This window comes from Ochotona curzoniae, unplaced genomic scaffold, assembly GCF_017591425.1.
Source record: "Ochotona curzoniae isolate NIBS_2020 unplaced genomic scaffold, NIBS_Ocur_1.0 contig_4612, whole genome shotgun sequence".
Classification (NCBI taxonomy): domain Eukaryota; kingdom Metazoa; phylum Chordata; class Mammalia; order Lagomorpha; family Ochotonidae; genus Ochotona; species Ochotona curzoniae.
The window spans coordinates 11,310,443-11,338,253 of record NW_024466343.1 but is presented as its reverse complement, the minus strand read 5'-3'; the positions used below and the strand labels follow the sequence as shown (position 1 = coordinate 11,338,253).

General features: G+C 36.3%; 1 protein-coding gene across 14 annotated transcripts in view; it reads right to left on the bottom strand.

Moving 5' to 3' along the window:
• Positions 1–27,811, bottom strand: part of ADGRL2 (adhesion G protein-coupled receptor L2) — a 183,343-nt gene that overhangs the window by 121,063 nt on the left and 34,469 nt on the right. For 12 of the 14 annotated variants that reach the window (XM_040987332.1, XM_040987335.1, XM_040987333.1 and 9 more), the window contains exon 1: positions 26,531–26,603. In XM_040987332.1, the coding sequence (XP_040843266.1) occupies positions 26,531–26,603 (73 nt within the window). Of the gene's footprint in view, positions 1–26,530; positions 26,704–27,811 lie in introns of those variants that run through there. The other 2 variants (XM_040987340.1, XM_040987348.1) reach the window with 1 other exon arrangement.

Sequence of the window (27,811 nt, the reverse complement as noted above, 5' to 3'; positions counted from 1 at the left end):
TCAGGGAGAGAGACAGGGAGAAGCAGGGAGGGAGTTTTCATCCACTGGGTTCAGTGTCTAAATGCTAGTAAGGCTAAGGCCTGGATGGGACCGGGCAGGGCTAGATGCAAGGAACAGCAACATCAGTCTGCCACATTAAGTGGAACAAACAGAATTACTTCAGGTATCACCACAGCCTTCCAAACTCCACACTAGCAGCAAGCAGGAGTCAGAAGCTAGACCCTTGAACCAAACCCTAGCACTTTAACATGACACATGGGTGTCGCAACCGCCAAGGCCAAATGCTGCTTCGTAATTATAGTCTTTAAAGCAAGTGATTATGTTGACATTGCACATTCACAAGTCAACTTGACAAAAAATCAGCTGCAATGTAGAAGCTGCTAAAATAATCCTATTTCTAACATTTATATCACATTTAATATTTTCTACTGTTTTCTGTTCCAACGCTTTTATCACATTAGCATTTTCTAGTATTTTAATGGCATGTAAAAAAATTATTTTATTATATTTTTGACAATCTTTACATAGTTAATTGCGGTAAAAAGGTTCAAGGGCTACAGGAAAGTGGGTAAGACTATTATTTCCATATTGTTTCCTTCATGTTTAAACGGGAATATTAAGGAAGAAAACCCACCCAATTTCCCACCCTCCCCAGGTCCCACAAGTAGGGTATGCTCTGAGGTTCTTGCTCAAGTGGTTCACCAGTTATAAATTGCTGCCAGTCTTGCCATTCCAAGCACTATGAGGTCGTTGAAGAATCCACTGATTGACATAGTCCATCATAGAGTCTCCATTTGCCCTGTATTTTGCTGCCAACATATAGCTGAGATGGTTGGTTGACCTGTTCTGTCTTCTCTCTTTCCTTGGTTAGAGTTCTGAGTCCAGCATTTTGACTGGGGAAATCTCCAAAGAAACTTTGTCTGAGGTGTTCTTGAACCAGATTCTTGTATGTACTAGCAGGTACAGGGCCCGGCTCAGTCCATAGACCCGATCAGCTGGTGGTTGCAATCACTGGGTTGATTCTGTTTTCAGCCCCAACTTCCACTAGAACCAATGGGTGTTTTAATGGCATTTATAGCACTAAAAACTTGACAGCACTATTTGACACATGGTTCATTCATAAGCCCTCAACACAGAAGAAACCAGCTACTGTCACAACTAGATCTGTCAACACGAAAATCACTTCAAATTTTAGAAAACAATGTAAGTTAAGGTTATAGTTTTAGAAATACCAAGTACTTTACTAACAACATCTCTTACGAACAAAACCTATTTAGTGTGAACACGGAACGACTAGAGAAAAGAGACACTAACACAAAGAATCTCTTATCTGAAAAGCATCACAGTGGCAGCCAAGAGTCTCAGAAATAAAATTGCATAGGCAATCAAGTCCAAGAAACCTTGGTTTCCTCTTTCATTGAAGAAATATTTACAGTGTTCACAACTTTCCTATTTATAGATGTCAATCATGTTGCAAATACACACAGTGCAGACTATGCAACATTTTTAAAACCTCTGCCCTTCACAGCCCAATGATCAATTCATTCTGAAGTGCAATATCAGGCCAACGGCAGTTATTTGGGAGGTGGGAAGGAGGGCGAGTGGGTGATGAACTGTATATGTGCCATCTCAACGCTGTAGAAAAGGAATTACGAACAGATGATCATCAAATGACTACCCTGTTTTCAAGGGCTATGTTGTTCCGGACACATCACATGGCACATAATTCTCAATATAACAATATCTTAAAGCTTGACAGTTGAGGATCCATCTGATCTGATTATTCCCAGAAGAATATATGAAATTAAGCCATGAGATCTACTTTACAGCTCTCCATTTAGGAACATTGAGGACTACTGCCATAGTGCTGCTGACGCACATCTATAGACACACAACGAAGTATAAAATCCTATGACTTGAAACACTGAAAATTCAAGATTTTCTCATAGGCTTAGTAGCTTATAACGAACTCTAACTTTTGAAGCTCTTCCTCACAACAGACGGCCTACTAATATCAGAAAACTACCTTTAATGTTCCTCTGAAAATTAAAGGGGTTTAAAATAAAATATTTGCTGCTTCTTCAGATTGATTTGATGCCTGGTTCTAAAGAACTACAACAGACTTGAGGTGAATTAATATTCATGACACATCTTGCATTAAGTCTGAGTCAAACATATTGACTTCTAAGACAACTTAATTATTTTTTTCTCTGTAACTAAATACACGTAACTCAACTACCAGTCTTTGTGTGTAAAAGGGCATGCTCTTTTTTTCTACCATAGCTGCATAATATATGGTACAATCTTTTGTGGATTTCTCCCCCTTAACTGGTCCTAAAGTGAACAACTAAATCTCATTTTATACTAAATCAAATCTAATTACCAGCAAGAGACTAAGATTCCCCAGCCATTCACCATCTTCCCATCTGCCCCCTATAACCTATTCTCAGCCATTTAAGAAATCATCTGTTGGAGGGGAAAGACTGTGGAGCATAATGATCAACAAACATGAGTATGGAGATGATTTTGTTTTTTCTCATTTCTTCCAGAAGGATCCTTTCCAGGACAATCATTTAAAAACCTGTGGTTCCCTGGGTCCTTTGCCCCATCCAATGGTAACCACAGTTTGGATGCCTACAAAATCTGGAAGACAGTTTCTGAAGGCCAATGCAAGCTGTCTGCTATCCGTTCTCATAATCACACATGGCAACAGGCCAAGAATCAACAGCCTGGCACCTAAACAATCCAATTTCAAATTCATCTTCTGAGACCAGCTAGATTCAAATTTCTATCACAAACGAATCATCCAAACTCACTGCCCTGTTACATTCTCAGAAACTTAAGCCTTTGTAAAATCTTCAAGAATGTTCCCTAACAGAAGGTAAAAGCATGACTCCACAAAGCATGTTTTCAGTTCCCAATACTTAATAACCAGCACATACTTTATATATTAGGTGTCTCATGCACAAATCTTTTTTCAAAAGAAATTTTGGTGATTTTTCTTTTCAACAATAGTATGGATAGGATAACTATTGTTCACTAACTAAGTATATACTAAGTATCTTCTCTTGATCACATCCTTTTCTCTTTATGTGGAAATCACCAGATGTTAGGAGTAGCAAGCTTGCTTATTGATCAAAAAATGTGTTGGGAAAGATTCAATATTTCTCTTCCTTCTCTAGCATTTTGAAATGCACCAGCACACACACAAAAAAAGAGTGTTTCTGTTCTTTTAATACTGTTATCTGCTGGGAAATTCGTAAATCTCTTCATTCACTCAGCAAATATTTATTAACTTAAAAACTATTTTTAGTGCCTGACACTTTGTTGCTCTCTAGGAATACCTATTAGGAGAAGGCCCTGCTCTCACAAAATTACAATGAGTTTATGCAAAATTAGCTTCCTTACGTAATACTAGACATCAACCCAGAGCTATTAGCTAAATGAAAAGTGAATTTATCTGGGATTAGCAAAATAAAGTTGAAATAGGTGCTGTCAGGTAGCAACAAATTAAAAGGAACCTGAAACTTCTAAAAGAGAAAGGGATTGACTACGGATCAGCTGCTTTTCCTTTGGTAAGACAAGAAGCATTAAATCAACACAATTAGTCTATTCTTTAAAGATAACTTTTTAAAACTTAACAAAAATTTTTCCCATATCTTAGTCCTACCCTCTTTTTGAAAACTGCTTAATAATAAAGAAAATTATTTCACCTGTTAATACAGCTGTTTTACATTAATTTATTTTCTAGGAAGTTATAAATTTTGCCATTTTTAACTTGGAAAGTAAAATAGAATTCAAAGGGACATGTACTACTTCCTTCTGTGTAAATTCTACCACGAAGAATATACATACTAGGCCTGGCTCAGTAGCCTAGTGGCTTAAGTCCTCACCTCCCATCCAGTTCCCTGCTTGTGGCCTGGGAAAGCAGTCAAGGACTATCCAAAGCCTTGGGATCCTGCACCTGCGTGGGAGACCTGAAAGAGGCTCCTGGCTCTTTTGCTTTGGATTGGCTCAGCTCTGGCCATTGTGGTTACTAAGGGAATGAATCAGCAGACAGAAGATCTGTCTCTCCTTCTCTCTGCATATCTGAGTTCCCAATAAAAATAAGTATTTTGAAAATGAATACAGGGCCCGGCGCCGTGGCGCAAGTGGTTAAACGTCCTCGCCTTGCACGCCGGGGATCCCATATGGCCGCCGGTTCTAATCCTGGCAGCCCTGCTTCCCTTCCAGCTCCCTGCCTGTGGCCCGGGAAGGCAGTCGAGGATGGCCCAAAGCTTTGGGACCCTGCACCCGTGTGGGAGACCCAGAAGAGGCTCCTGGCTTCGGACCGGCATAGTGTCGGCCGTTGCGCTCACTTGGGGAGTGAATCATTGGACGGAAGATCTTCCTCTCTGTCTCTCCTCTCTGTATATCCGCCTTTCCAATAAAAAAAATAATAATAATAATAAATCTTAAAAAAAAAAAAGAAAAAAAAAGAAAATGAATACACATACTGATAGGATGCAAAATAACTGTCAATATTTTTACATAGCAAAATAAAACATGATAAAAAAAAATGTTCAAAAATGTAAATCACATACATTAGTGTATAGAAAGACCTTATCAAATGTCAAAAGACAATCCTGACATGACACTGACCATTGAGCACAGTACAGAGGTCTGGATATAATTTTGCCAATGAATCCTTCTATTAACCACAGAGGACCCACTGTCCTGAAAACGTGGAAGGACTAACAAGCATTAGTTCAAGACCCTATCAGAATGAGAAAATGGGTGAAATTCCTCTTAGAACAGACAAAATGCTCACATCGTTTGCCTTTCATAACACATAGTTTTATCATGAGAATAGGCTAGCGAGCATAAGCCATTCCAGTCCAACTGATTAGTTTTTAGAAGCAGGCTACGCAGGACTGCAAATCCCAGCCCTCCGATTGATAAGCCTACCAGGAGTCTGTCCTGATCCTCTGCCTGGTTGCTAGCTCTCTGATCCTCACCTGACTGCCTACGCAGCCCCGTGTGCTCACTCAGGCTCCCCGGGCAGTCCCTCCCTCCGCAGACACCCTCCAGGCCTCACAGATTTCACTTCAACATGTCTCATTTCTTCACTGTTCCTGTCCCTGCAGAAATTCTTGGACAAGACATGAGCCAAGAACGCCTGCATCCTCCCTTAACACCATCTCCTTCAGACATCTTTAACCAAGTGACAGATGAGTTTTCTTTAAACGGATGTATGATTGAAATCACTGCAAAGCTGGCTATAATAAAATGCTCTGGTACTTAAAATACCAGTGAAACATTCACACATACTAAAATTAATAAGGATCTGCAAAGAAATTATTAAAATGATCCAAAATTAGGCTACAGAAAGGTAACTGTACACTTAGGAACAATCATAATATGTTATAAAAGTGTTATGAGACAAAATGAAAACTAATAATGACACAGCACTTTCAGAGTTAGAAGGGAATATTCTGCTCCAGTGAACTAACTTCATTGCACCATTTAGAGACAGCAAAGACACTGCACTTCCAATCTTGTTTTTTTAACTTTTAATATGAGGGAATCTGAACCTGAGAAATTAACTGCTAAGTTTACTGAGTTCGGCCAAGAACCTAAATCTTTAATTCCTAGGAATCATTTTTCCCAAATCACTTTATGTTACCAGGCCGATTTATTTTAGCTAAGTAACTGAACTCATAATTTGCTAGACTACATTTCTAAAACTTTATTATACACTTAAGAGGTTACTTCAAAGAAACAGCATGATACTTGGTCTTTTTTTTTTTTTTTTTTTTTTTTGATCTATTGGAAAGGCAGACTGAGAGTAAACGATCAAAACTAAGAAAATCTTTCTGATGGTTCTCTCCCCAAATGCGCACAACAATCAGGTTTGGACCAGGAAAAAAAAACAGGAGTTTAAAACTCCATCCAAATCTCCCAAATCGGGCCGGGATTCTAGCACCTGAGCCATCAACTGCTGCTTCCCTCACGCCCCCCCCCAACCCCCTAGGATGTGCCTGAGCAAAAGAAGCTGTAACCAGGGCACATGGAACTGCTCCTGGGCTCCTGCTGGCACTCCAGTAGCACATGAGTCCCAAGCAACAGCTACTCCTGCCACAGGACAGCATCATGAGGCCTGAGCGGAGACTTTACAATGTACAAAACCTACCAAGTATTTTTGTAAACAGGGGAAAAATTACTGAAATGTTGCAAGAAAATGTTAGTTTCTGAAAGTCAGGGTTTCAGTTCTTAAATTTTCTTTCAAATTCTCTAAGACGGCTGAATTGACTTAGAATTCAATAAATTCCCCCAAATTGTACTTATTTATGTTTTAAAAACTCACAATATTAAACTCCAAATGGAAAATAAATATTTAATAAATCACATCTTATAACTATTTTTATCAATGATAATTTCAATTAAGTAGAAAAAAAAATACCAAAGTTATCACAAGACCAAAGTAACAGTGCTAAACTGCAACAATTCAAAACACCATTTCTATTCACAAAAAGAACACATATACACAGTCATGTCTACATTAAAAGTGGCAAATATCTTAAAATACTTAACCAAAATACTTCCAATTTAGTGCCTTAAATCTTCCATCATTATCTCAAAATGTGCTAATTACTTACACTTTTAATCTAGTATCTTCTTAATCCTTCTTACTGTCAAAATAATTTAACACTCAAACATCATTATCTAAATCCTGGACAACTAAATTTTCATAGGTGTATATTTCAAATTACATTTCTTCAGTAGCTATTTTTAATATATACAAAAAATCGATACCCATTGTATAACTATAAACGCAACTACACGTTAAAGCAAAAATATACCTATCCAGCTAAAAAAATGGACCCTTGCCAATTGAAAACATGCACTCTAAATTACAAATGACACACTTTACATCTGAGAAAACAATAACCAATGAGTCTAAATTTTATTTCATATGTTTTTTATGTTTAACATTTATAAATGACTTCATAACTTTTTCACTTGCCATCATGTTTTAAAGACACTAAATTTTCACTGTCCTTGATACTGTAAGTAACCATCCACACTTGTAATAATTTAAGAAATAAGAACAGCAAATCAAAGGCTGACCCAGTTTCCACTGTTCAAGCTGAATCTCTGAAGAGGTGGAAACCTGTCATGTTTGGGAAGTCAGCAAAGACAAGATTAAGGAAGGTACTGTCTAAACATTCCTTCTTATCCTGAGAGGAAGTTTATGCGACTGAGTAAAATGATAGCTTTTCTTTTCTAGTTTCAGCTCCTGACAAAACCATGCCCCTTCCCCCAAATATTTAAAGGCGCAATATAGCATTTGCTCAATAAAATAATAAACTGCTTTCTGAATAAATCAAATCAAGTAAAGGTAGCTCCACTGGCACAGTAATTAAATCTATTTTCGATTTGTTACTGAATCTAACTTTTCCCATTCTAAAATATATAGAAATTTAATTTTCTGCATGTTTCTCAATGTAAACCAACATTACTATCATTTTAGTAGAATAATTCTCAGTATATCATTTTCACCCTCAATTTCCGGTTTCATTTCCACTGGTATAAACACAGTGCTCTTAGTATTTCTTACACTTCCCAATCCAATTAAACATTAATTTTCATTCCCATTTGAGACAAAATGTGTCCTCCTACATTTCTTAAGGGCCATTCTAAGAATGTTTTTACAACACATATAGTTGACAGCAGTGAATGCAGAACAACTGCTGTACAAACATGACAAAAAATGGTGGGCATTTCACTCCATCTCAATGCCTGAGAATCAAATTCTTGCTCCACTTCAATGCCAGTTCCCTACTTCACCCCTGAGGCAGCAGGCGATGGTTCCAGTGGGTTGGTGTCAACCGCTCACACCTGGCCCAGCCCCAACCACTGTGGCCATGTAAGGAGTGAACCAGTGAAGAGGAGAACTGGTCTCTGCCTCTCTAATAATTCTGCACACAATTTTAAGACGTTTGTTTAAATTCACTCATTTACCAAGTAACTTTTTCAAGCTACTACCAGAGATCAAGAATCTAGAAATGTTAAAGTTTAAGTAGGGGTATATCTTAATCACATGATAATCTTTCAATTGCAATATCTACTGATTAAAGTAAACTCTTTTTCATATACAAGGCATGCATGGATGCCACATTTGAGAAGAAGCAGGTGTGTCCCTAGAAGGGATCCTCTGGTGGCTACAAACCTTTCTTCGGATGTGTCTATGAAATGCCAAGCTATCTAGTCAACTGAGAAACAAATGCGTAAGTGCAAAGCTGGATCTTGCAGCTGCTTAGCAGACTGGTGCCTCATAGACTGAGCGCGGGCGTGAATGGTGCTAGGACAGTAATGAACATCTTCAGCCTTTGCCTTTTTATGTATCAGCACTGCTTAAACTGTGGATGTCGACAGAGAAATCATGGTACGTGAAAATAAAAATAGGCATTAATGCACAAATCATAAAGCATGATGAATTCTGTTAGTACTCAGGATGAACACATCTCATATTTACATTCATTACCAACTTAGCCCTGGTCTCAATAACCTAAAAGTTTCAGCTATAAAAATTAAAAAAGTAGAGGCCCAGCATGCTAGCCTGGAAGCTAAAGTCCTCATCTTGGACCTTATTATAAAATCCTACAGCACCAGACACAGCTGACTGAAACAGACATGGTTCTTTCACAAGAACAGTGAGGATTGGCCCAGTGGCCCAGTAGGTTAAGTCACACGGGTGCGGCTCACACCCTGGCTGGCCTACTTACGATCCAGCTTCCTTCTAAGGTACTTGCAGAAGCAGAAGAGAATGGCCCAAGCATCTGGATCCCTGCACCCAAGCTGCAGACCCGGAAGAGGTCTAGGCTCTGACTTTAGATTGGCTGGCTCCAGCTGTTAAAACCACTTGGGGAGTGAACCCACAGATGGGAGCTCCCTCTTCCTCTCTCTCTCTTTCTGGCTGTAAATCTGGCTTTCCAATACAAATAAATAAATCTTTGTTTTGTTTTAAAGACAGTAATGCTTTAGCCCATGATCTTCCAAATTTCAAGTTAGAACACAAAGCAATTCCAGAAATAGATTGAGAGCTGGGAGTAGTATATCAGAAGTCATTCTAAAGCAAAACTGAAGAAGAATATTGTGAGTAAAGGTAAGAGGGAAGGAAAAGACAGGATAAAGGAAAAAACTAGCTGGCAACAGGCAGACAAAGTAGAAATACACTAAGACTCCACAGGCAAATAAACTTAGTAAATAAACAGAATCCTAGAAACACGTTTTGGTCCAGATTCTGGATTTGGGCTGGCTCCAACCAGTATCCCTTCCAACTTCCAAACTCCTCAAGGACTAGACAGTGTTCAGGACTCCCATCAGACCCCAGAACAGTGCTGTTCACTCCATTCCCAAACATCCATTAGGCTCTATTCTTAACACCAACAAAATCAAACAAATCACTCTCCCTTATCAGTGACTTAGCAAAACCCCTTCAGTTCGAATTCTGAGTAGGACTTAAGCAGTCTTAGCAATTCAGTCCTTTTTATCTAATCTCTCCAGCAAGTTTTTCTAGTCTCTCATTCTTTTCTCCCCTAAATTACTCCAAAAGCCTCACCAAAGAAAAAGGGCACAAATGGGCAAAGGATGAAGCTAGCCCAGAGTCTAAATGTGTGTTTTAACTTAGTTGTTTACATTTCAAACTTTGAGTTAGAACACCCAAATCCAATCCCTAACTTTTCTTAGAAAAAACTAAACAGACAACGTACTCTCATCAAAAAAAGTACTAATGTAATGACAAAATAATCACTCACACCTGAGTCGCATCTGTCTGCAACAGACAATTTACAGTATTACTGTCTTTTTATATCCTGCCCACTTCACTAGTTTATGTAAATCACCTAGGCCCACTGGAATCTGCTCAACGTTGTGTCTGCTTTCAAAAATCAACTACCTCCAACTCAAATAATTAGTTCTTGGAATTCAAATCTAAAATCATCCCTAAAATTACTCAGTGGTAATCTGTTGCCTGCGTGAAGAAATCCCCAGTTTTCCACATAAAAGACAAAGCCCTCTGTAATGTCTTCAATTTCATATAAATTCATCTCTTGTCACCTTCCACCTTGCATACACACGGCTTGTAATTCAGATTTTCAACAGCAGTTTTTACACACTCCATTCACTATCCTGAAGTGTTCCCCGCATATCTCCAACTGGTCAACTACTGCTCACTTGAGAATCTCTGCTGTCTGTTCCCAAGGACACTGTGGGCGGCCGACAGCACCATCCTCACCACGGTCCTCACACACAAGAGGCCTGCCTGACACGCAGCAAGGCTTGGGCTCACAGCAGATATTCAATATTTATTGATGAACAAACATTTAAATATTTCATTTCTACGCACCAGCAGTTCTAAAAGGCAATTTCACAATCTTATAAGGAAATATACAGACTCAGTTTGTACAAATTCACTTAGCTGTATAAGTAAGGTCAGAATGTGAACCACTGCACTTCATTCACATCAAGCCTTACTACACACTACTACCTTTAGTCATTCCCATTAGAGGTGCGTATCTATGTAATTTTACTACAGGATATTTCAGTGAGATGAAATAGAGATTTAGTCAATACAAAACAACAATTCCAAATCAAAGCTGACAGCATCAATCTTGAGAAATCTTCAGTTTTGCCACTGAAATGGTGACTCTAAAAAATAACATGACATCAGGAAAATGACAATAAATTGCATAAAATTTTAATAGTGTAAGCACTTAGCATGTTTTATTATCTTAAAATAATGCAAAGATGATAGAAAACAAAAATGCAATTTATAGTCAAAAATGCATAAAGAAAATTACTGCCCACAGGATAGTCAAAAGACCATAAATTCTTTCAGAAAAATATTTACAGCAGTTGAAAAACCACAGTGAACAAAACTAATTAAATGGTAATCTGTGATTCAAGTTTATTAATGTTTAAGAATAGTAACACTTTATAAATGCTTCCAGCACAAATTAATTTGAACAGTACTTAGCAATAGCCTGTAACATAAATTTGTAAAGCATAAAATTCTAAATTGTATTTTCAAACATTACACACATATTATGAAAGAATTTCTTGAAAAACACCCATTAATAGTTATATCCTGGAATAGAAAATCTTTCTAGCAAAATTTTGAAAATGAAAACTAAAAATTCAGGCCTGGTACAGTAGCCTAGCAGCTAAAGTCCACGCCTTGCATGCGCCAGGATCCTTTATGGGCATTGGTTCTAATCCTGGAAGCCCCACTTCCCATCCAGCTCACTGACTGTGGCCTGGAAATGTAGTCAAGAACAGCACAAAAGCATGGGACCCTGCACCCTCATGGGAGACCCAGAAGAGGCTCCTGTCTTCGGATTGGCTCAGCTCCGGCTGTTGTGACTACATAGTGAATCAAAGGATGGAAGATCTTCCTCTCTGTCTCCTGTCCTCTCTTTATATCTGACTTTGCAATAAAATGAATAAAACTTTAAACGATACAAAGCAATAACTAAAAAGTCATTAGTATTCCTTATTAGCAATTCAACTAATTTTATTTTTTAGACTCTGAAAACTTCATAATTTGTCCACAGAGGGAGTAAATCGTCAAGTGTTTTTAAGGACCTTAAACATAAAACCAAATTAAATGCTCTAGCTTCCTTAAAAATGTCACCTTGCTGAAGCTGGTACAGTGGCTCAACAGGCTAGTCCTCTACCTGCAAGCATTCCATGCAGGCACCACTTCTTGTTCTGGTACCTCCACTCTCAATCTGATTCTCAGCTTGTGACCTGGGGAAGCAATGGAGGCTAGCCTAAGTCCAAGGGACCCTGTAAATCTGTCTTCCAATAATAATAAATGTTAAAAAAAAAACTGCCACTTCCCCTCCTGTCCTGTCCTCACTAGTATCTCCAGCCCAGCCAATAAAACACTGACAGTAAACCATGAGAGCAAAATCACATTCTCATGTTGCTATTGCCAGTTCTCTATACGGCGTCTTCTTGCCACAAAAGCACCTGCAGTCTTACACGGTCCTGCTAGGCACTGTTAAAACCACCTGGGCAGGCTGTTTACAAAAAAACAGAGACAATGAAGAGAGGAGACAAATAAAATTCTTCCTGGCACTCTCTAGACAGTGCAGAACTGAACTCCAAGCCAGCACCTGGTGAAAGGAACTGCTAGATGCGATAATTCCAATTTACACATTCAGCACAACATTCTGTCTGCCTGTCAATTTGAAACAGTTTCCTATCCAGGGATAACATACCCCAAAAGAATGCAGTGTCGAAACACTGACATGAATATTTTATGTACCAACTAGACCCTTTCCCCTGTCCAGACCAGCTGCATCTGCCTTCTTCATTCTCAGAAAGGACTGACAGTTTGGCTCTAATGGGCTGACAGTCTGATTCTCTTTTTGCTGTTAACCTGATCCCCCGATTACCAAACTGATTCCTAGAGAGCAAATGCAAAGTATCGAATGAACATGAAGAATAATCAATAAAATTTTCTTTAAAGATAGTTTAAGACACTAAATTGGAAACATTTCACCATGTCAATGTGTTTTTACTTTTATACTACAGTAATTCTCCATTGCCAAAACCATGAAAGTAAGTATGTCTATTTAATATGGAACTTAGTAAGCAAGAAAGGAAAGGCAACATGGTCTTCAGATGCACATTCCCAAATGCTAAAGAAAAAGACATTTTTTAAAACACAAATTCACAGATTATTTCCCTCTAGACATTTCCATGTTAATATTTTAGAAAAGACTATAAAAGGGCAGTTAAGTCAAAGCATTATTCTAACAGCTTTAAGTTTCAGACCATTTTCTTAAACCCTTCATACCTGAATGACAAACACTTGAAATACATTTGCAGAGCATTAGTGGCTTTTTATTTTTACAACCATACCATGAGATTATATTCATAAATATTTTCCTTATAAGAAGCTGTATTGTTCTCCTCCCAGGTAATAGTGTGGAAGACTATTCATTTGTTTCCATAACAAAGAAACAGTGCTTTTACATTTGTCCCACAAAACAACAACACATTTCCTTCAAGTGATTTAGTCTTGACAAACTTTCAAGAATAGAATGACATATTAAAATAAATATAAAGGAATAAAAGTTTGATGAAATAACACCTTGCTCTGAGAGATACCATTATGGTACAAAACAAAAGAGGTGTGAGGATTAAAAAAAAGTACACTTCTGGACCTCAAATCAATGTTGACCATGTCAATAAAAACTTCCTGATTCCTAACTGAACTTTTTAGTTACAAGCTATTGAAAGCCAAAATATCCAATAGAAATAGTAGTTATTACTATTACTATGTTGCTACTAGGAGTAGCAACAGCACAGAAGATAGTAATTTTAGATACCATTCTAAGTCAAATGCTTTGCTTTTCAAAATAAAATTTTAAAAAATCTTACAATGGAAATGTGTATTTAAAATGTGCAATTAAAAAAAAATAAGACAGCATGGTAAATCAGATAATGTAAATGCTTAACAAAAAGAAACTATGTAATTTTGATTGCTAGCACATGTAAAATTTAAACAGCATTTATGAAGTGTCCCCAACACACATCAATTTTACTACTGTATGCTATGAGCTAACATTTTTATGCTAATAGTAAACCAAAAAAGCAGTATTTTGAGATATAAAATACTATCGTAAAATATCCTCCTTAATATATTTACATGAAAATCAGAGGATGTTGCAGTATTACAAGCATGAATTCACATGAGGAGAGCACAGGAAGTTTCTAAATAACTACATACATCAAGTGATAATTGTGAACTTCTGCTTTCACCATTATTTATCTTCCAAAGCAGTTTCTCAACCACGGGATGCATGGTCTGCTGGTACCTCAGTATACTACAGAAAGCATGCTCTCAGAGGGCACAGGAGGCTAACCTGCTGCCAATGATGCCAGCATGCCATGATGACACCAGTTCAAGTCCCACCTACTCTACCTGAACTCTAGCTCCCAGGCACTGCACCTGGGAAAACAGCAGGCAAGGGCCCAAATGCTCTGCCTGTCTGGAGAATGTACCTACAAGATCTGTCTATATTCAGAGAAGAGAAGCTACCACTAGCTCACTCAGATGTGGCTTATTAGCAGACCATTGAAATATCAAAATCATCTAAGAACTGAAGATGCAATCAGAAACTAGGGCATGCTACAATTGAGCCAAAGTAGACTAAAAGTATCCTCAGTTGTTAGCCTCAAGGACTATTTCTCCACTACACACCAATGCCCGCATCATGGCTTATTTGCTTTCATTGGTAACAAACTCATCACACTGTTGTCTTTAGACGATTAGTGAAAATGCAACCACATGAATGAAGTGTATCTTTAAAATGGTATGTTAGTGCTAAGCATCTTTGACTGCATTTTTCAACTAATTGAACTATTTTTAAGTGTCTAAGCACTACACACACACACACACAGTAATAAACTGTCCTTGACATCAAGGAATTCACTAAAATACATAAAGAAAGCAGAAATCCACCATGACCACTCTGCTGGAAAGACGTGCCTACACACTGCTCTGTCCTCTAACATCTACTTTCTCAGTGTCTCAGCCATCTTTTGAGTGACTAACAACCTATGGCTAGTGGCTTACTATCCTGGGATTGCTATTATATAAAATCAGAGGAGTTCAATTTTTTAATTTATTTTTGATGATGTTTACCAACTTATAAGAACAAACCTAAAGGTGGTAGCTTTTGAAAAAGAAAAGGAATTACACAGACACAAGTGAGTTCAGTGGCATTGTTTTAAGACAGAAAATAGTATAAGCTGATGGAAGTCATGGGACCGAAAAGCCCACTTTGACAGTTAAAGTCTGTACAATTAAGTGTCATCTTTTAGGTTCCCCTCCTCTTGTAAGACAGTCAAAAACTGGCCATGGACTTCATAAGATTAAAGAAAAGCTAAGAATGAGAAGATGATGATGATTCACACAGGGGAAGGCAGAAGAGAAGGAAAAAGAAGGGGGTATAAAGAAGATTTAAGAGAGGAAGCAGGAGTTGTTGGCTTCGAAATTTGTCCACTAAAATGGCCTATTCTCAGATGCAGTTAACACCCAGTGAAAGATTCCGGTTAAAGCACAAAGTGGTCTGCTTATGTTCATAAATGCTGTTTTTCTTTCTTTATTGCAGCAGACAAAGGAATCAACGTAACATCTACCCTGGTAACCAGTGATTAAGCCATAAGGTAGCTTTCAAACTGATAGGTGTGTTTAGAAACTCTGGGGCTCACAGATCAGGGTGAGTGAAAGATCGGGTCTATGCATGACTGGCGTGAAACATTTCCGTCTGTAAATGTGCTTGATCTGCGCTCAACTGAAACACAGCGCAAACACAGAAGGAAAGAGATGTGCTCATCATTTAAGTCATTCATTTGTATTCGTTTCTCTTTCAAAAAAACATAATATTTAAAACTGTCAAACTGCATACTTGCAATAATAAGAGAAACACACTCAGGAAGGTGTCCACTGTGCCAAATTTGTCCTTATCTTTACAGTCTTAACCACTTTGCAAAAAAAATGCAACACTAAAATATTCATCCTCAAGCCACACTCGCATATTTATCAGTATTACAATGAAATCAACCTTCTTAAAAGCCCATCATATTTTAAATTAAACTCAGTCTAATCTTTTTGTTTTAATGAAACTACTAGAAACACTTGTTTGGACCTTGACAGAAGGGTTTCAATTTTACATCATTGCGTTTTTAACTTGCCTAATCAGTTGAACAAAAGTACTTTATGTGAAATGATTCTTTTAGTTGCCTTAGCTACAAATCCCTGCAGGATCCTATAATTGAAATCTACTCACGTAAGTTAGGAATAATTAGGGCCCCAAATTAAGCCAAACACAAAGTTAATTCAAATAGTCAGCTGCTGTCATGTAAATGGTTACGGGGTTTTATTGTTGCTTAACATTTCTGAAAGCTTTTAAATATACTGTGTTCGAGTCTGTATTTAGTATTTTAATGCAAGTGGAAACGGGATTATGAGGGTACGATTCACCAGCCTTTAAAATGAAGTTGCACCTATACCCAGTCTTGTGTCACTAAAGGGTTTGCACTTAGGGTTGGCTATCAATTTGCAACACTGCTAAGAGAATGGAGCCACAGCTCTCTGAGCAAGCTTTCTGGTAAATAAAGCAGGATAACACAATCTACAGTGATTGTCACTAATGCAACAAAAGTAGAAGCTTTTGAAAGCTATCAAGGATGCCTCTCTATTTACTTAAAGTCTAAAACAAAGCAAAGGATTAAAGGAGCTTCCTGTTGTAAGCAAACTAAAAGGAAGAGATAAAGTCCAAACCCCAAACCTAAAGGAGGAGCTCAGGAGGAAAGCCTTTTAACTACTTCAGTGATGACTGATAATTAGTATGAAGTGATAACTAAATATAGTAAGAGTCAGACTACTTTAATAATTATTACTGCTTTGTCAGCTCTGGTAATCCTTTTTAGCAATATCTGATATCTTCAAAGAAAAATTTCATTTTTAAAAACATGTTTATGGCTATTCTTTCAAATGAAGTTATTTGAAAGATAAAAAATTGGTATTCCATTGATAGGTTAGATTATCGCTACGAAACAATTTCAATTTTAATTTAACTTTCAATTTGAAGTGGGATTTAACAAAGAAAATTTTGAACTAAATTATCTTTTGATAATTATCATTAAACAATGGTATATACTATGTGATTATGTTAAAATAACACTTAAATCTTCTTCAGTGACACTTCCAAGACAGCAAAATCTTCAAATATAAAATTCTACAGAAAGAAAATCTTCCGGTTAAGTGGAACTTGAGACAATTCTCTGTAAACCCTCAATTTTTTCATCTGTAAAGCAGAAAAAAATTTTCTACGCTACTAAATTCTCAACTATGAGTCCAAGCCAAAAAAGATAAGAATGAAAATATTTTGACCTTAAAGGTATCATTATACTTCGATTTCTTGGCTTTACAAAGCTGATACATTAAATAAATTAACAAATTAAGTTTCCAAAATGTATTATCATAAAACAATTTATACTAGTAAAATGCTTATCTTTTCTGACAAAAATTATAACGTAACATTAACCAGATGTAACAGTTACCACTTAACAGTATTTTTATATTTCTTTTATTTTGTCCCCTTTTTTATTTTTTCTTATTCCTTGATAGATATCTCTTTTGTTTGAGATCTTCTTTATTTTATCCTCAGGATAGTATTAATTCATTTCAATTTTCATATATATCCCAAAGACTAATTTTTTTAATCTACCAAGAACCCCAACTTAAAAGGTGAGAACTAAGTTCTTCAGTCATCTAATTGACAAGTCAACAGTTGAGTAATAAAAATAACACTTAAACTGACAAAGTAGTTGAAATCTGGTCATGCCCAAATTTGAAAAATGGGTAATGTGCAATAAAAAACAAAATAAAAAGGAAAGTTTATGGAAAAAAAATCAACACCTCTTCTCGTTATACACATGGAACTGCGATTAAAATTGTCTGATTCCATTCATCTATCAATATTGTTATTTTCTTTAACATTTTATTTTTGCATCTAGACTAATTAACAAACTATTACTGAGTATACTTGTTTACTAAATTGACACTACTAAATAAACTTATTTATTTGGTAGACAGAGAAGCAGAAAATGAAGTTTATTTCTAAAGAACTTGCTATGTGTGTATTCAAGAGAGAGAATAGTGGAAATCATTAAAATATTTCACTGGTGAAGATAAGTTTTTATTTTTAGAATTCTGTGGTGCCAAAAAACGTAAGAAATTTCCTGGAAAAATACAGAAGGATCAGATAGACTGGGTTTTTGTTTTCACAGGTGATTAATATAAATAAGAAGCCTAAATAAAATCCTCATCTATGCTGCTGCTTATGTGAGACTTCCTATTATTCCCTTCTGCCTGTATCTCTGGGCTTATATGTTTGCTATGTATGCATATTAATCATTTGTTCTCTTTAAGCTTTTTAAATTTTCTCCATCTATACTAGAAGGCAGATATGTCTGTATTCACTTTTGATGAAGCAATATAATACTAAATGTTTAAGTGGTATAAATGAAACAATAGGAAACTGAAAAACAATTTTTCAAATAAAAATGACAAAGAAGCATTATCAATGAATTTTAAAAGTAAGATTAGGACTAGCAGTAGCCCAGTGACTAAAGGCCTCACCTTGAATGCTCCGGATCCCATATGGGCACTGGTTTGTATCCCAGCTGCACCAATTCCCATCCAGCTCCCTCCCTGCTTGTGTCCTAAGAAAGCAGTAGAGAATGGCGGAATGCCTTGGGACCCTGCACCCCTGTGGGAGATGCAGAAGAAGCTCCTGTCTTTGAATCAGCTCAGCTCTGGCCATTTTGGCCACAGAGGGTCTTTCTGTCTTTCCTTCTCTCTGTAAACCTGACTTTCCAATAAAAATAAATAAATCTTTTTTAAAAAGTTAAAAGAAACAGTAATAACATTAGCAGAAAAATTGCAACAAAAATGCAACAAAAATAACCTGCCTCAAAATAAACAAACATTAAGCACATCCTCACAAAATTTTTTTTCTCATACTTATCCCCCAAATTACAAATTTTTAATAAATGCTCCTTGAATTTATCAAAATGCAAATGTTAATGAAGTACCTAGACACTGATGTTCTCACACACTAGTAACACTTTAAAAGTGCCACTGAAAATGTCTACATTGAAACTGTCTACCCTCTGCTAAAAGTCATCAAAATTTACTATTCCAGCTTGAGGTCATAAAAAGGTGTGAAGCTGAAAATGCATATAAGTATTTGTTTAACTCATACTTGAAAGAAAGTAATTACAAAGCGCTGGTAAGTAGGCTTACATAATTTTGATACATGTGATATTTTACCATGCAGCTGTGAAAACATATAAATATACAATGGCACAATAACATAGCTTCTAATACCATAACTGAAAAATCTCCACATAAGTGCATCTGCAGGTAGGGAATATAATTCTTTTGTGTGCAGAATTTTGTTTTATCTGTGCTATCAAGTATATGTTCAAACCAAAAATGCTCTCATTATATCAAGGTAATACAATTATGAACAATTTTAAATCATCTTTTTTTATTTTCTTCTTTTTCACATTAAGATGCATTCTATTTAACATCAGAAGGAAAACATTCACTTTTTAGAAAAATAACCCTTAAAGCAAGAATTACAATGGGTGTAAAAGTCAAACCCAGGAGAGTCTCATGCTGATAAGGAGAGATTATCAATGTTGTTTTTGCTTCCTGAAGTGCTGACATGGAATTCCCTTCCCAGCTTTACGTTTTAGCCAAGAGATCCCAAGGCCGGGACTAGGTATTCTCAAGGAATCACTTCTGTCAAGTTGACAAAAGGAGTTCAGGAACAGGGTTGAAAGATGTCATGAGATATTCACTAATCCACATTGATGTCTAATACATGTAGCGTGCATGGCTGTCATATGTCATTCTCTGTCATGCACAGGAGGAGAAGAGAAAATAAAGAGTACCATAGGGTACCCAGCATATGTTTCAGGAAGACATCCCCTCAGCAACACAGCAGACAAGGCTGGTTTTCAAGACTAGGCTCTGTGTTCAATCATTTGTATTACTTCTTAACACCACATCCCAAATAAAGCCTATTAAAGAGTGAAAATGTGCATATCAATCCAAAACCTTAAGAAAAAGCTTCATCAAAACTGAAATGAATGACTAATTAATAGAATTATAGTTTCACAAACCAAAGTACTTTAAATGTTTCCTGTGCTTTTAATTAGACTACCTTTAATATGCTATTGATTCTTTCAAAACACAGTCGTTGTGATAAATGCCTAATACGCATGTAACATCACTATTTCTAAGACACACTCTAGTGCAGACAAGCTAATAACCTCTTTCCTTTTAGCAAATCATTATTTTACAATACTTACTAAATATCTGATATTGCCTCTCAAAAACTGAACAGGCAAGCAACCACCCAAGCAACGCTGCAGTGGGGAATAAAGTCATCTGAAAAAGCTTTCCCACCAGCAACAGACTTACTGGTCAATCAGCAGAGACCACAGATAAACAAATCTTTTCCACTACTGGAAAAGAATTTCCAGAGAGATAAAGAATGGAAAGAAAAAAAAAATCAACATTAAGGCACTTTAATATTTATTTATGAACTACGATGTATTTTCACATTGAGTGTAAGGCAAACAAAGTATAATCCAAATTAACTTTTTAAAAGATGCCAATGTATTCTTTTAAACTCAGTTTTAACGTAGACAACTCTGAATCAACGTAACCTTGCTCTTGAATTCCAGTAGTAATACTATAAGGCTTTTGGTTTTATGCAAAGGAAGAAGTAATGCCATGTAATTTATAAGTAGCATCAATATCTGTATTTTTAAAATTAAAACCACATCAAATTCCATTATACCTATAAAAGACAATGAATGTTAAAATTATCCTAAAAGCAATGCAGTTAAGTAATACCCTATTAGTCTTCACTAAATATATAAATAAATTTTGTTTAAAAAAAAAACAACTAATATATTGCTTTGAATAGATGCTAATTTACATAATTTGTTAATTTAAAAATAAGGTTATATTTTCTATGCAGCAAGCACAAAAATACAATTTCTATTAATTTAATGGGACTTGTGACTCCCATTAAGTTTAATAGGAGTCATACAGCCAAATCCCCATGTACCTTGCTGAAAATTTACCTCATAGATCCCAACTAATCAAATATACTGAAATGAGCAAAGTATTCAATTTTGCTAGACTGGGCAATTTAATGTCCTTAATGTCAATATAATATTACCACAGCAATGACAACATTCTTATTTCTAAGTACAAGAACATAGGATTCACAATAAAAGACAAATCTGAACAAAGAATTTAGGAGTTCTACTAAACACAGCATTTATCCTTAACAGAAAGGAACTTTTTTTCCAATATGGTGTGACTTTCACAAAATTCTCTATATCAGCATATTGTTGAAACCAGTATTTTTTAAAAAACAATGTCTTCTTTTGAAATCAATTATGCCCAAAAACTCTGAACCAAGGAATAAGAGACAGACACTATCTCCCATACAACAACTTATCACTAACATTCAAATAATAGCAAATCCATTTTCTGCAGAAAATAATTTTAACAAGTTACCTGGCATCTCCAGCCATGCAGGCCTAACATTTGGCGTAACTTCTCACACATATACTGCTGTAGTTTCAAAGTGTGATGCTGAACAACACCATCAGCATTGTTCTAGAATAACTGTCTGAAGTGCTGAGATTTGTGGGGCATCACTGTGATGTAGCAACTTGAGCTGCAGCTTGAACAGCTTGCAGCAGGGTGCCACTGCAAGTCCTAGCTGCTCTGCTGCTAACACGCCTGGGAAGGCAGCAGAGGACAGCCCAGTGCACCTGGGTTTCAGTCCAAGATCCTCCACTTTCCATTCCAGCTTCTATCAGTGTGCACTCGGGAAGGCCACAGACGACAGACTGGGTCCCTGTCAGCCCGCTGTAACACCTGGCTGGCCTGCCACAGGACTACTTTTTCTTAGTCTTTCTTTTTTCTTTTTTTTTTTTTTTTTTTGGCATTTGGGGAAGGAACATGTAAACAAGATAGAGGATCTCTCTGGGTCTCTTTTTCCCTGTGCCCCTACCTTCCAAACAAAATGAAAAGTTAAAGAATTTTGGAACAACTGCAATGCCTTATTATATTTCCATGCCATTCTTTCACTGTGGAACATTGTCTTCAGTACCATACTGACAACTGCCTTTATAACCAGATGACGCAGCTTACACTGAGACATAGATTAAGCAACTGTCATCATCATCACTTTCCTCTAGAAGATTCTAAGGCACAAACACTCACTCAACCACCCCTTGTCCCAATGTTTCATTGAACATCAACACAGTTCCATCAGTGTTATCACAGCCACTTAGCTTTCCTTTCCTATCAAGACTATGAATCTTTTAAATGTTTTTATGTGGTGCATATAGATTACATGCTTACCATAAACCAAGCTTTGTTCTACAAACCTGAATGCATAAATAGAAAGGCTGTTTTGCAAAGCCATCAAGCGTCTTTGCATGCACACATGTAAATGATATATGCTGATGTATATACAACATGCATGTATGTTCACATATACATGCCTTTTATTACATGTATAAAATAGAGCAAAAAGGAGATGTGTATAGCAACAAAGAAAGGCATGAGTACAGAAGTCTGAAATATTTTCATCTTTCCTAAATTTAACCTGTGAAGAAAGAAGTCACTACTTCCTCAACAACTGTAAATCATCCTGAAGAACATATTTATATGCCGCATACTTTCTTTCTGATTCATATTTAACCTCTTAGATTTGTCTTTTTCTATCTGGACAGTGAAAGGATTCTGCAGATTCATATCAGTCTGTGCTAATGGTAACATTAGCTCAAAAGTCAGTACAAAATATGCTTAGAGAATGTAAATATAAATTGAAAACTGGTAAGACACTACTAATATGATTGTGTTCTTCAATATTCTTAACTCATATAAAACAATGTCTCTAGCATATCTGGCATTTGTACCTGGCATAACATCTTTCTTTAAAAGATGAAAAAGCAACAATGCAGCATGAGTTAATGAACTGAGATTTTGACTAATGAAATCCCATTATGTACTCACTAGATGAAGAAGAGTTCAAACTGAAATCTATATTATCAGCTATGCTGAAGAACTGCTATTATTTGTAACTTGTCACTTGAGCAAGTCTTTCATACCTCCGACTTATGCTTGCCAGGGCTCCATTACACAGCATAATTTAATTCTCTAGGACACAAAAACTCAATTTTCTTTCCTACATAGTGACACATGATTCCACAGTGGGTTACTCTGCCTACAAACACATGCCAACACAGTCAGAGAACACCAGTTTCTCAACAAAACTGACTTCTGTGGGGCTCTAGGTTAGTTCTCTGGGAACAGAGTGAACTTCGGAAAAATCTGCAAGATTTTTTCAAAGTCTGATCTTAACAGAACCACTGTTCAATTAGGAAATTCTAAGCAAATCATTAATTTTCAAAAACAAAGTTTAAGACTTAATAAGATACATTTTCTATTTTACAGAAACAAATTTTAATGGGTAACATGATTCTTAAAAACCAATTTAGCATAGATGAACTGATACATAAGGTCATTCTAACAACTAAATCTTCATATAGTTAGCTTTAACTCATGTTAAAACATTTTTTTAAATGCCTAGTGATTTGTTCTTTAGAATCCACTAATTTTAAATACATGGGAACTTCAAAAGTTAGTGGAAAAATGGAACTGAAATACACTTTCTTTGGTATGGGGCTTTTTTCAAGTAACCTATTTATCAGGTTCATCCAAAGAAGTGTTTCTTTCCAATTTGACTATTTGTCTCTCTTTTTTTGAAAATAACATTAAAAATGAAATGAAGCTTATAAAATCATATATTAAAACAAAACACAACAGGAGACAAGAAATCTCTGAAAAATTAAGACAGAAGTGATCGCTATTCTACAATACACGGACTGGTCTTGCTTTCCTACTAAAATTCTTAATTATTTTATATGATGTAAAAATCTTAATGTCTGATTTCTACTTAAAAAGCCAGAAGATTGGCAAAACCGTGATGAATACAGAAAGGGAATTCACAGGTTTCTGACAGTTACAGGTCTGACTCAGACCTCACACCACCCCAGCAACTTCACCTGCTCAGCCCCAGTCACATCTCTGATGCTTCCTGCATGCAGAAGACCCCAGGCTCCCCTCCCAGTAACTGCCTGTCCCACTCATTTCCAACTCCTGAGCACCTGGCTCCTTAGCCGCTCAATCCATGAGGAATAAGGGATGGAAACATGGGAAATCTTAACTGAATCATCTGCAAGGACCCAGGAATGCTTATGGAGAACAAGTCTATGTTACTACCTCAAAAATACTGTTTAGCCAAGTTAAAACTACTCTGAAATTAAACACACACACACACACACACACACACACACACACACACACACACACACACACACAACTTCACTAAGGTTTACAAAGATAATAATCAGAGCTCAGAACAAATTTTATGGCTGAATAGTAAAATGTATATCTTCCTTCCTCTGCTCTCATATCTAATTTGATTGGTTTCTCCATGGGTGTTCACAGACCCTTATCAGTTTTCTGGCAATAAAGAACTATTATGTCTTGTAAAACTTTTCCAAGACACACTCATGCGATGCTGGATCAATGTTCTGACTGTGTGCATTAACTGTGTATACTCTTACAACTAGCAGTATGGGGTCATCCTAGGTTCTTTTTACCCGTAGGAGGGAATTGCTTCAAAAGCAACACCCCCTGGCCTGATGTGCCAAAAATGAATTTCTCCTAAGAGCAGATATGAATCCTGACCTGATAGGTGACACGAGAAATAAAACTGCAGTATCTCCTGGAAAAGTCTCTGCTAGTCCCCTGCTAGGCTGTACAATGTGGTCTCCATCTTGATTAGAAAAATTTTCATTATTGCACTAATGAGCTATTGGTCCACACCTGGGATCTTTATTAAATTTACAAAAACATTCTAACTTTAACAGTAGGAATTCAGTTGTTTTTTCCCCAAAATACTAAATATAAAATTAGACACAAATTTTCATATCAATCCAAGCAAGCTACCTACATTATTATACTCAGTTCCTTTTGTATTACTGTCATTCAAACTACACAATTCATTCAGTGGGCTCTCACATTATTTTTGATGCATCTTCAATTCTAAAGCAAACAGCCCTCTCATGAAACAATAATTTTAATTTTCCAGTGTGACTTAAATCCAAGTGATGATTATTTACTTTCTAACTACAGAAATTCTTATTTTAAAATATATCCAAATTAATTACTTAAATTTTGTTTTTAAGTTTTATCAATATGCAAGTGTAGGAGACTGGGTCAACAATGAGAACTTGACTAACCACAATTTTGGAACAAAAAATTCAAACAAAATTGTTAGGGCTGAAATAACATGTTAAAATTTAAAGCTTACTAAAGACACAATAAAACAATAAGCTTCTATTTATTGGTAGGATATATGCTAATTTTTATCTACCTATCCTTTTTGTTAATAAGTATAAGTAGGGTCATTTTAAAATATACATAAAATCTGGGGCCAGCACTGTGGCGGAGCAGGTAAAGCTATTGTCTGTGGCACCAGCATCACATATGAGTGCCAGCTGGCATCCCCATGGCTCTACTTACAATCCAGCTCCCTGCTAATGCACCTGGGAGAGTAGCCGGGGAGAGCCCTGGACCCACAGCAAGCAAGACCAGCAAGCAGCTTTGGCTTCACAAATGTCCAGTCTCAGCCACTGCAGCCATTTGGGAAGCGAATCAAAGGATGGAAGATCATTTTCTCTTTTTCTGTGTGTAATTCTGCCTTTCAAGTAAATATATCAATTCAAAGTATATACAAAATCAATTCTGTAATTTTAAAATAAAGAATATTTAGTTGCAACCAAAATTTAAATGCATTGTATTTTTATATATATATTTATCGGATTTTATATATTCTTTATATATTTTATAAGATTATTATATTTTGAGGAAATAAATCCTGGGAAATCTACAAAGCAATTAAAAAATGATGGTTCATTATTTCATTATTTACAAATGAGATCTGAGACAGATACTCGTCATAGCCACTAGGTTCTTCCCTTCCAGATTCAAACTTCCTGCGAATGCATGTTCATGGTGGCACCGAGTGGCAGCCCAAGTAACTGGGTCCCTGTTACTCCTGTGGCAGATTCAGAAATAAAGAATTCCCTAGCTTCCAGCTTCAACCTGGCCCAGTCCCAGCAGTCCTGAGGATACAGGAAGTGAACCAGTATTGGTAAGAACTATGTCTCTTATTCTGCCTCTTAAAAACCAAACAAAAGAAAAAAGATCTTATTAAGAAAAAAAAAAAATCACTGCTCTCTTAGAAAATATACTCACTGCACTGTTTCTAACGTCAAAGCAACTATATGTAAGAAAATTTCCATAGTAAATGCAGCAAGATAAGTGCGGAGCCCTGCAAATTTTGATATTACAAGTCACAGTCATAGATAACATTAAGCAGCAATTAAAAAATGAGTTTTAGTACAAAACATGATAAAAGTTTAGAGTTTTAGTACTACAAGCACACTCAGGCAGACAAAACAGTGAAAGATGTGACATAAAATATTTTCCATTTTACTAGGATAGATAAAATCAAAAATTACAACAGATATTCCCCAAAATTTCACTTAATTTCCTGAGGATCATTTAGAATGAGTATGGCAAATATATTTGTGTGGAATGTAAATTCAGATATACTGCAGTTTCTAAATCAGATAGCTATGTAATAAAAAAAAATCTTTTAACAACGTCAAAAATCACATTCAACATTCAGGGAACCTAAGTATCTATTCTTAAAATAATATTCTAGGTATTTTCTTACATAAAGTTCTCCTGAGTTGGAAAAAAATATTTTTAACTCCATCTTACCTTCTGTATTCGATAAGAAGCTGATTATAATGATAAACCACAGACTTCGCATTCTGCAACCAGAAGACACCATTATTGATCCCTTTAAATATTTTCTTTGTATTCCTTAATGAATCTAGTTATAAATGCCCAGCTTCATCGAGCCCAGCAGTCTGCATCATTGATCCTCATATCTGAAAAACAAACAAATCCATCATTTACTCTCTGGCCTTGCAAAGTCACAAAAAATGCAAAAATAACAAGTCTCTTTCCCTCCCCTTGTTTCTCCCGGGTATAGAACATGAAATACATTTTAATTCTATATCCAACACAGTAGATGTTCCTGTAACTACCTAAATGATAGTTATATTCTTAGAGGTGAAGGCTCAAAAATCATTTGCAGAAAAAAAAAACAACATATAAATTAGAAAAACCCAACATATTTACGAAGTTACTCTAAAATAATGCATCTTTCTTTCCATGACTTACATTAATATTAGCCTCAGCACACAATACCTATAAACAAAGTTATTATCAACAGATGCAGCTTTTTCATTTCTAGTAACTGCAATATCATCTATTATTTTATCTAATTGCCTTGCAGGATGGACTAGATACAATGAGCCCTTTTTTCTACAAAGGTATACTAGTTTAGCCTATAGTATTTCATTCATGCAACAAATATATTCCAACATGCCACACTGCTCAACAACATATAAACTGCTAATTCTTCAACTGCTCATTGTTCATAAAGGATACAGTTTATTAAGGTGATTGCCTTTTTGACCTTTACGTCTCAGATTCCATAATATGTTTTCTTTTTCACATAACAAAGTGCAACTTAAGATCACTATTCATTCATTCTTGACGACAATGGAACCATATAAAAATCTCTAGCCCATAATAACTGTATTTACAAGGCAACCGCAGTATTAAAAAAAAAAATAAAAACTCAGGAGAGGTCAGCATTATGGCACAACAATTAAGCCAACGTTTTACGTTCACATCTTGCACCAGAGAGCTGTTAGAGTCTGTACTTCCAGTCCAGGTTCCTGCTAACGTGCCCTGGAAGGAATTATTAAATCAAGGCCCAAACACCTGGATCACTGTCATCCATCATGAGGGTGTGCCGGCTGCTGGCTGCCCTCCCTTCAACCCTAACTGTGAGAGAGACTTGAGAAGCCAATCAGTGATAGAAAACTGTGACTCCGCCTTTCAAGTAAACAAATAAAGCTTAAAAAACAAGCAAACAGAAAAACCACCTACGGAAATAGCAGCAACAGACACAGAGCCCAGCACTGA